Source organism: Rhinoderma darwinii, chromosome 13 (assembly GCF_050947455.1).
Source record: "Rhinoderma darwinii isolate aRhiDar2 chromosome 13, aRhiDar2.hap1, whole genome shotgun sequence".
Classification (NCBI taxonomy): domain Eukaryota; kingdom Metazoa; phylum Chordata; class Amphibia; order Anura; family Rhinodermatidae; genus Rhinoderma; species Rhinoderma darwinii.
The window spans coordinates 27925245-27936230 of NC_134699.1; the positions used below are offsets into that span (position 1 = coordinate 27925245).

Genomic DNA, 10986 nt, shown 5'->3' on the forward strand with positions numbered 1-10986 from the left:
TAAAGCAACCTCATTGCTTTATGCTGCAAATTTGGGGTAGACACTCTCGCTCTAGTGTCATCACACAATCCCCCCTCCCTTATCCTGGCTAGTGCCAGGAGAGGGAGGGGTTTGAATGTATTCAAACCTCCTACCCTGTGTGCCGCCATTTTATGAGCGACTGCACAGTGGTAGGAGGTTGTACAGCGAGCAGACCAGTGAGGCAACCAGCGAGACGACCAGCGGGACGACCAGCGAGACGAGAGACCAAAAGCTTCAAAAACAACCCTAAACCAAATCTGATCAAAACCTGCACATGTGAATACACCATTACAGCCCATCCCGTTTACACAGAGAGACGTGCTGCTGACAAGCGCCCATTTTTATGGTCCAATGAAAGTTGCGATTAACCCACGAACGAGCACTTGCTTGTAAGTCAGCTGATTGCTGTCCTGTTCACAAGGGCCAATGTGTGGGAATGTTCATACTACCAATCGTTGGACGGTGTTAGAGGGAACCTGTCATGTCAATCATGGAGTCTGATCTGAGGGCAGAATGTTATAGAGCAGACGGAGATAAGCAGATTGATATATACTTTTGTGCTAAAAGATTCAGGATATCCTGAAATTCATTCATTTAAATCCCTGCTCACTCTGGGCTTAAGAGTCCTGTGGGCAGTTTACAGAAACAACTGCCAATCATCAAGTAGGACCTGATTGGCAGTTGTTTCTGTAATCTTACTCATACCGGGTAGGCTGTCAATCAGTGGCTGGGACCGCCCACTGAACTCATTAGGCCTCAGTGGGAAGGAATTTAAATGAATTAAAAGGTTATCCTGAATCTTTTTGCACAAAACTATTTATCAATCTACTCAGCTACTCCTACCCTTAGATCAGACTACTTTTTTAACATGAAGCGCTCTGTGTGACAGCGGAAACTGGAATAACATTCTTTTTATATAGGAGCTGTTCCTGATCTATGAGTCTTTCTGGTTTATAATATCAAATAACCGATTAGGTAATGACCAATTGATAGGAGAGTGGAGTTCAGATTCAGGACCTTCATCTATTAGCCAGAGTGGAGACCAGCTACAAAGTGTCTCTCACTGTGGAGGACCCAGCCCGTTCATGCACTACACAGACAACCCAGAACTGTGTAATGCTTCATCTTCCCTGTGGTGGCGTTGAGGGGAAATATAAACTGGCTGCCGGGATCCCTCACAGATTCCAGCTGATTGCTGTTGGTTCCAGTAGCGTAACAGCCAGTGATCTGCTTACAGTGATATGGTCATGGGACCCTAACAAAAAAAGGGATATACCCTCTAACAGGGTTTTCCAAACAAAATTAAAATAAATAAATAAATTATATCACAAATATAATCATCTTTCTTAATTTTAAATTCTGCTTTCTTCATCACAAGCCTCTTTTACTTCTGGTTGTCATTGCATAGTGATGGTGTGTCTTCTGGTGCCTCATGATCATATCAGCCAATTGATGGGCATAGTGGCTAAAAATGGTGAATGGCACTTCTCAGCGGCCAGCGATTGGCTCTCATGCTAATGTGACACCAGAAGAAACGTCATTGCTGGGTTGGTAAATAGAGATGAAAGTGGAGACGTACTGTATAACAGTGCAGCTTTGTAGACTAGTAGGAGAGCTTCGATTTTAATTCTGCATGAAACAGGTGACAAGTGAGCAACGGAGAGTAGAGGCATTTGTGTAACTGCCAGACAGAGATCACATTGGCTGCTGTGTGTTATAGGACTGAATCTTTACTTGCACACAACAAAACGCCAGAAGGACAAACTGCTAAATTCAAGCACAATTGTATTATTTTACAATGATATATATGTATAAATTTATTACATTTTCCCCTCACCCGAGATATTATTTGACAATACAAAGCCCACATAACTAAGCTCACTCATAACTGTCCAGCTGGTACATTGCCAGAAATATATCAACACATACTCCTCCCCCTATTTACTGTAGGAGGCCTCATGCACACAGCGTCACGGAACGCACGACCGACACCTGCGGAACGCATGCAGTATAGGAGCACAGCCCACAAAAAATGAAAAGTAGGACATGCCCCATAATTCACGGCACGGTTCTACGGCACGGACACCCTCCCATAGTGATACGGAATGGTGTCCGTGGCCAATAGAACTGGGCGGGTCCGTAATTGCGGACCGTATTGCAGTCCGCAATTACGGATATTTTTATGGTCGTGTGCATGGGGCCTCAGGGTGGGTTTACACGCTACAATATTCTGTGATCTGACTAATTTCAACGGCATCTGGTGATATTTGCTGCATGTAAATGACTGGTTGCAATAGTTTCGTCAGACAAGCTCTGTCATTGTGAACAGTTGTTTTAGGATCCGAAATGTTGGATTTGAAAGTGTCCAACTTCATTGGGTTTTCCAAGATAAGCGGAAAAAAAAAAAAAAATATTATTCAATGAACATACACAGTCAAATGCAGTTGATCGGGCTGATGGTTTTGCCAAAAATGTCTGAAAGATTGGGGCTTCCCCACACCTAATGGGAGATCGGTGGTTTCCATGACTCTCCTATTTTGCAGTAGAATAATGGCTGCAAATGATTGTTTGATCTTAGACTTTTTTTTTGGGGGGGGGGGGGGTAGCAATCAAAACTGAGTTTTCCTTTTTTTCTATAGACTTAGACGTAGTACCTACTCTGAAGGTCTTATACTTTCATTTTCTAAAATATACATCACGTAATTCCGCCAAAAACAAATGTTTCCCATATAATGCTATAATCGGGCCAACAGCTATTCCACCCGACTCCCGAATGAATATTCAATGAGAGAGGTGAATAAGCCGATGCGAGACACGTCTGGCTGCAGCTTATCTCCCGCGGGAATAAAGGATCGGGCATGTAAAAATCCAACATGCCCAATCCTTCTTACGTCCCTGACATCAGAAGAAAGTCACGACACCCCCATACAGCTGGTCCGGCTGAAATTAGCGGGTTAGCACCACTGTCATATGATGTGTATGGGCACCTTTAGTGTTTAGCTCCAAGTAAAAAAAAAAAAAAGATGGAGGAGATATGCAGCATGGTCAGCTACACTTTGCTATAGACTATGGATGCAGAATTTGCACAAAACGACAACACATACGCTACAATCCAGATATAACGTCACAGAAAATGACGAAGGTCTGACCAGACTTTATAATGCTAGGACAAGTAAGTAGCAGCTTTGACCACCAAGCTGTGTGAATTAGATCACCAGTATTTAACTTGCCAACTGCAGAGTGAGAGGAAGCTTATGGGTATAATTTTGATATATTTGATCCAGCATTCTGAAGCCACAGGCTGGTGTTAAGGATTCAGAGGCAATGGGTGTGAGGCTCATACAGTTATGAAACCATGGAGTTTGGAGAGCATCCAAGATCTTAATCTCTATGCACCTTTTTCTCAGCTTTATAAACGGATATTTGGACATGTACCTCCCACATCCAACTCAGGATAAATAGCAAAAGACAAGATGCCTCCATTTCCTATTTAACCATTAGGCCCGAAATCTCTCACCTTTTAGGCAGATGAAGATCAGATTTGTAGTCAGAGCCTAGGTCAGATAGATTAAAGAACTTTCTTGCCTGTCTATTCACAGCCAAAAGAAAAACTCATTGGAAGCCCCTTTAAATCACCCCTTAGGGTGCAGTCACATGCAGCAGATTTTGTTGCAGAATATTTCTGAGACTGAAGATCAGTTCCTTCATATGAATGGGGTTGTTTCTGCAGCAGGTACATGGATTTCTGCACATTCCATTTAGATGAATAGAACAGATTGTCAGTTGCAGAAATTTCAAACAAAATCGGACACGTGTGACTGCACCCTAATAAACCTGAACTAGTCTATGCATTTGCAGGTGTGAAACGAAACCTTAATGTCTGGCCACTGCAGGAGAAAGCTGGTAGCACAGAGCAGAGGGACCTAAGTATGATGTCCATATGCGATAACCCCTTATAATAATAAAAGCCCTTTAACCCCTTAAAGGGAATGTGTCATCAGAAAAATGATCTATTGTTGAACATAAAAACGTAATTTAAACAAGTTTAAAAATTTTTTTTTCCATCTTCTATGTCATTGTTTATATTAGAAAATAATCCCAAAATCTTGCCGTTTTCACTCTGGCCACTGAGCCTCACATTAGACTGACCCTTCCTGTTCTGTAAAGATCACTTTTCAACAGTCATCTCATTATCATCACAGGGAGGATTGCACACTCCGGTAAAGCCCTTTTACACTGGCCAATTATCGGGCAAACGAGCGTTGCACCAGTCAAAATTGGCAGGTGTAAAACTACCTTAACTCCTCTATATAGATAAACACAGGACCCACCATTCTCAATAGGTGATAGACACAGCTGCCCTCCTATACCTTCCTGATGATGACCTCTGCACTGGTCATATAGCATGCCTAGAAAACTCTTCCATGGAAGTCAATGGGTCCCCTCCTATACACAGGTTCCTATGGTCCATGTGGCTGCTGTAAAGCATATCTCTAAGGGTATGTGCACACGATAACTGGCTTTTACGTCTGAAATTACAGACCGTTTTCAGGAGAAAACAGCTCCGTCGTTTCAGACGTAAAAGCTCCTCCTCGCATTTTGCGAGGCGTCATTGACGCGTCATAAAACGCTGTGAAAACGCGAGTTGCTCAAAAAAACGGCTGAAAATGCGGGGCGGTTTTCCCTTGAAAACAGCTCCGTATTTTCAGACGTTTTTGGTCACTGCGTGTGCACATACCCTAACTGGGACACAGAACATGTATATTTTTATTCATGTTTGATCACTTATCCAATAAACCCTATTTTTAGTGGAATTTTTTTATGTTTTCTTTTTTTTTTTAAATCTGCATTATTAAAAAAAAAAATTATATATATATATATATATATATATATATATATATATATATATTGTTTTGGTCTCATTAGGTGACTTACTTTTAAACTTATAATGCATAGAAATACATCTGTATTCTAATGCATTAGTGCCGGCCAGTGAAAAACTGACAGGCACCTATTAAGCCATGTCTAAGGTGTGGCCCAATAGGCATCTATATGGCAGCCTTTGGGCAGGATCCCGAAAACCTCCATGTTGCAGTCCAAGGCAGCTGGTGGCAGACGTAAATAGAAGGGAAAAGGAGAGAGCTGGTTGCAGAGCCCTCCATTAGGGTATGTTCACACAAACTGTTTTCAGACGTAATTCAGGCGTTTTATGCCTCGAATTATGCCTGAAAAAACGGCTCCATTACGCCTACAAACATCTGCCCATTTCTTGCAATGGGTTTTACGATGTTCTGTTCAGACGAGGTGTTTTTTTTATGCGTCGCTGTCAAAAGACGGCTCGTAAAAAGACGCTCGCGTCAAAGAAGTGCATGTCACTTCTTTGGACATTTTTGGAGCCGTTTTTCATTGACTCAATTGAAAAAATAGCTCTAATTACATCCGTAATGGACGCCGCGAAAAACACGAGCACTTACAAAAACATCTGAAATTCAGGCGCTGTTTTCGCCTGAAAACAGCGCCGTAATTTCAGACGTAAATTTCTTAAGACGTGTGAACATACCCTTAAAGTGGTTGCAAACAGCCGTGCGCTGAAACAAATGACAACTCTATAGCCACAATTCCGGTTTATAGAATGATTGTAATTCAAGCTATGAACACATGCAAAGTGATAGTTATCATACCAAACTAGCCATAAATTAAACCACAGTGATCTATGCCAACGCCTTTCATTTTACACGTCCCCACTGCTTTTCAGAAACTCATATTATAAGCCACAGATGCAGCTTTTATTCTAGGTCTGCCATTAGGGCATAAACTTTTAATACACTATAACTCAATGTGTTTTAGCAATGGCACACAAGGGAGGAACCTGCCTTTGAGAATTTATAAACTAAAGAAGACCATGTACACTTATGCAACCATTTTCTTCATTGAATGTAATGGAACAAAATAAAAATGAAGCAACTTAGCCAATACTTTGATTAAAAATATTCTACAGATTCTTTACTGTAAGAGCAGTGTGACTATGGAACTCCACAGGATTTTGTCATGACTTAATTATTGAAAGAGTTTGAAGGGGCTTGATATCTTTCTTTAAATAATATAACAATTTAAGGTTACTGGAGATATTTGGAGTCATCAGGATTTTTTTCCGCTAACCTGAGGAAAATTGTGTATTTGTTTTGCCTTCCTCTGGTTCAACATTATAGGAGAATAGGTTGAGCTTGAAGGAATAAGCACAGAAGGCCTAGGTATTGCGACCGTAAAACTGATGCGAAAATAAAGTTGCATTAAGCCAGCCTCCAAAAATTGAAACATGCATAGCAAATGTATCGTCAACTTACCTGCTACCCCGCTCCTAAACGATCTTGCCTGCGTTACGATTCCTGCTTTCCAGTATCCAAAATGGCCGCTGCGGTCTCAAACTTTCCTACGGATATCTTCTTTCAAAGTCTGAGATACACCCGCACCTCCTCCGATGGACCAGCGAGGATAACATCGGTGCTGCTTAACAGCGCCGACACAGCAGCTGATGTCACTAGCGTTGGTCCATCGGACACTAGTGGAGGAGTATCGTAGACTTTTAAAGAAGATATTTATAGGCAAGTTTGAGACAGCCATCCATTTTGGATACCGGAAAGTGGGGAATCAGAACATATGCAGGCTCATTCAGGAGAGGGGAAGCAGGTAAGTTGACTAAACAACTAAAATGGCGTCAACACCTTAATAAATGGCCAAAAGTAATGGGCACCTGACCATCACAACTATATAAAAGCTTGTCAGACATCCCTCTTGCAGCTAGAACAGTCTCAACTCTTTTTGGAAGGCTTTCCACAAGATTTTGGAGTGTGTCTGCAGGAATTTTGTGCCCATTCAGCCAAAAGAGCATTTGTGAGGTCAAGCACTGATGTTGGACAAGAAGATCCGGCTCGCAATAGGCATTTCAATTCATCCCAAAAGTGAGTTCAAGTCAGAGTTCTGTGCAGCCATGCTAGTTCCGTCATGCCAAACTCGTCACACCATGTATTTGCTTTGTGCACAGGGACACACCATATCTTTGCATGCTGTAGCACTAACAAACTGAAAATATGGGACCCACACCTATCTCCAGAACAGGACCCCCTAAACCCTGTTCAGCCGCTGTGTGTTGCGGCTGAATGAGGTACATTCCGACCATGAAAAATGTTATATGGTCGGGAGTTAAACAGCGTAACTCGCTGAGCTACGCTGTTTCCGTAACTCCAATAGTAGTGACTGGCAGTTACAGAAGCAGCGTAGCATGCGAGCTACGCTGTTTACGTAACTCACGACCATATAACATTTTTCATGGTCGGAATTTACCTAATTCAGCCGCACCACAGAGTGGCTGAACGGAGTTTAGGGGGCCCCGTTCTGGAGATAGGTGCGGGTCCCAGAGGTGGGACCCGCATCTATCTGACATTTATGACATTTCCTGTGGATATGTCATCAATTTCTCTCTTCAGAAAACCCATTAACATCGGGGTCCAGGTTCCTACACTGCGCATGCCCAGCTACAGCCCCATACATTGGACCGAGCAAGTCACGTGGTTACAGACTAATGGAACGCAATCCTTGCTATCGTGCGACTATTCAAATTCTGTGCTTGCCCACATCAGGCAACGTCGCCGCCATCTTACTACAGATTCTCTCCCAGTTATAGATTAGCCCAATCCCTTCATACACTAGGTGTCACTGCACCTAGCTATGGGGATCCAATAGGGCAACCGTATCAAAATTGTCTATGCAATATCAAAATGGTCTATAAATATATCCGGGCAAGAGAAGGAAAAGAATATTGCCCAAGTATAAGGACCACAGAGTGTATATCAGTGTTCTTCACCCCAAATATGGTGCACGATGCCAATAGCTGCACATAAGTTATAAAGTAAGAGCAAAAGTGACAGCTCGGTCCACTAATGAATGTCCTATGCCCCCTGAAGCTTTGCACGACCGTGTGGTTATTTGGCTACAGTGCTGCTCCATGTACTTGCTGTTTTTCTACATACAAATTTTATGTATCCCACTGGCTGTGTCGGATAGCTACGATACAACTATGTGACATAAGCATCGGTTAGGTTGTAACTTTGAATGAAAAGTAAACGGTCATCGTCCAGCTTTGTCTTAGAGAAGTACATTGCGGTTAGGTATGAATTTGTGTTTGAAAAAAAGTCATCGTAAGTACAATCATTGTGATTATATAAACGTTGATGTCTGGGATAGCAACAATTTTGTGATCGGGCCATGTGATGTGTCGACGAGCCTTTAGAATATTTTGCCTTAGACCTTTAGACTAGGTCAGTGCTTCTCAAACTGTGAGTCGCCCACCAGTTGTTAGTGAGGAACAGCTTGGGAGGCAGTTTTGAAGATGCATCGACGGAGTGTGCGGGATGTATTTACAGAGTGGGAGGGGTGGTCTTGCTGAGATTACTGGGTGCAGCTGAAGGAGGACTGAGGGGTGTCCTTCTGCGACTGCCTGCTGAGGAAATGGAGGGTAGCCCTGCTGGGATACCTAGTAGAAGTAAAGATCTGATTGGACTACTGATTTCAGCATTATGGTCTACTGAGATTTATGCTGCCCTGTCTGAGGGCAGCATAAAAAAGTGACAAACACGCTGATTTCAGCGTGCGGACACTTATTAGTTAATGTTGAGTAGTTATTGATTATTTTGAAATTATACATACCTCTGGCGCTGGACGCATGCGTCCTGTCCTGGTAGATTTATATATTCATGCTACCCCCGCCGCTGATTGACACTTTTCGCCCGATGCACAGTAAAAGGGAGAAAAGTACTTGTAATAGAAAGCTATTGGAAGAAAGACAAATAAAATGTTATTATGCTGCTATCACTTTCTTTTTTCAATCACGGTCCTCTCTGCTCAGTGTTTTGTCTTGTAAAAACAAGTCTGGGATTATCAGATATTAGTCGTTTCTTAAATACAATTAAATTCCTTTACTTCTAACTTTTTACATTTCAAAAAACAAACCCCAGTCTGTATATTGTTAGAAACTTTACTTAAAAGAAGTCTCCAGAAAATATAAAGATTGTTAGGGGTCCATGAGATGGTTGGCAGATATCGGGCATGCCAATAGTTTTATCAATTATTACCCATCACAAAGTCAGGAGGAGCTCGAATGGAGCAACGGTCAAGCATGCGTCTGCTGCTCCATACAATGTCTATGGGACTGAAGGAAACAGACGAGTGTTGTACTCGACTGTTTTTGTCATTCCCATAGGCTTTGAATGGGGCGGCAAAGCGCATGTTCGACTGCCGCTCCATTCAATGTACTCCTCACTGTGGTCAAGCAAGGAGGAGAAAGGGGAGGTTGAAACACTGTTCTCTTATTGATGGGGTCCCAGCATGGGGCCCCCCAGCAATCAGAGAATTATTACCCTAACCTGTGAATAGGAGAGAATTGTCTATTCTGGTACAATCGCTTTAAAGGAGGACCTGTCCCTAGGTCATATCAGTTTTACTGGTTAACTGACCCAAATAGCGCTGTCTTGATGATTTCAGTGCTGGTTTTTTTTCTCTGGAGCCTGCCATTCCAAAGATATGGTCCACTGTTGTGTTGGCTTCCTCTATGCGAATTTTCTGTAGTTAGCCAATGGGGTGGAGCTAGCTTCCCTGCCTCCGATGCTGACCAATTAGTACGAGGTTGCTTAAGGGTAGTTTACGCCTTGTTGGCTAAACTACAGCAAATTAGCATATAGGGAGCCAACACAGCAGAGGGTCATATCTCTGGAACAGGTCCAAGGAAACATAACACACAAAAAAATAAATAAATAAATAAATAAATCAGGGAAACAGCACTATTTAGATCAATAAACCAGTTCAACTTATATGACCCAGTGACAGGTCCTCTTTAAATTCACAAATAACTTACTTTTGGGTCTTCCGTTGTTTGTGAGGAGTCACAGAAGTTGGGCTGTACGTTCCTTACTGTACCTATGTAACTATTTATATACGCTAATATACTTATAGATTGTTGATCAATAAAAAAATAAATATATAATTCTTGTTCAGATGGCTCATGAAACCTTAGCTAGACTGAAATAGTTGAAGCTGTTCATTCTTTCTTATATACAGTACATTTACCATATCAGGTTTTGTTCACAAGAAGCAGATTTGTTGCAGAAATTTCTGCGACTGAAAAACAGTTCCATACACGAGACGGGTTACTTCTTCAGCTTGTGCATGAATTTTTGCAAACATTCAGGACAGTCGCAGAAATTCTGCCCTTTATTCCAACAGTTGCCAATATGTTTGTGACATTTCAGTATTGAATCTTACTGTATTGCAGAATCCAAAACCAGACCCCTGCTTGCAGGACAGTTTTACTGTTACAGAATGTATCTGTACACATAAAACCCCTTTGGCAGCAGCTGACCGTGTACAGTTCTGATCTCTGTCCATGCAGCTTGTCTTTAGTTTCCGGAAAAGTGAGCTACAAAACTCTCTGACCACTAAGATAATGAAGTTGTAACTAGATCAGTGCTTTATCATGAAAAGCCAGTATAGGCAAATGTTTCAGAGAACTCAGTATGGTATGACTATAACTTTACATTTATTTTACACCATCAGATTGGCGCTTGTTTAGCTCCATTTACATGGAGCAATCATTGTACTGTATGGGGACAAACGAGATTGTTCGTCCCCACAAGTTTACATGATTGTCAGCAGCACATCCCGTTTACACAGGGAGGTGTGCTGCCAAGAACGCTTTTTTTTTTTATGCGGTACTCAAAATAGTTGATCAGCTGACAAACGAGCCTATGCTCTCTGGTCGGCTGATCGCTCAGCCCTTTTACACAGGGGATGATTAAAGGGGTTTTCCGGAACCAATTAATCCAATCCTGTTAAACTAAACATGTCAAACCTAATCTTTTTGCAATGTACTTGCGTTTGAAAAGATGTTCCTAGCGGCGTATCTCATCTTCCATC

The 10986-nt window shown here is 42.1% G+C and overlaps 1 protein-coding gene across 2 annotated transcripts in view; it reads right to left on the reverse strand.

Annotated features, from left to right (window-relative positions):
* Window positions 1–8864, reverse strand: part of PLEKHH3 (pleckstrin homology, MyTH4 and FERM domain containing H3) — a 68899-nt gene extending 60035 nt beyond the window's left edge. For both annotated transcript variants that reach the window (XM_075846618.1, XM_075846619.1), the window contains exon 1: window positions 8725–8864. In XM_075846618.1, coding sequence (XP_075702733.1) covers window positions 8725–8742 — 18 coding nt within the window. In that variant the 5' untranslated portion in view covers window positions 8743–8864. The remainder of the gene's footprint in view (window positions 1–8724) is intronic.
* Between the last annotated feature and the right edge of the window lie 2122 nt (window positions 8865–10986).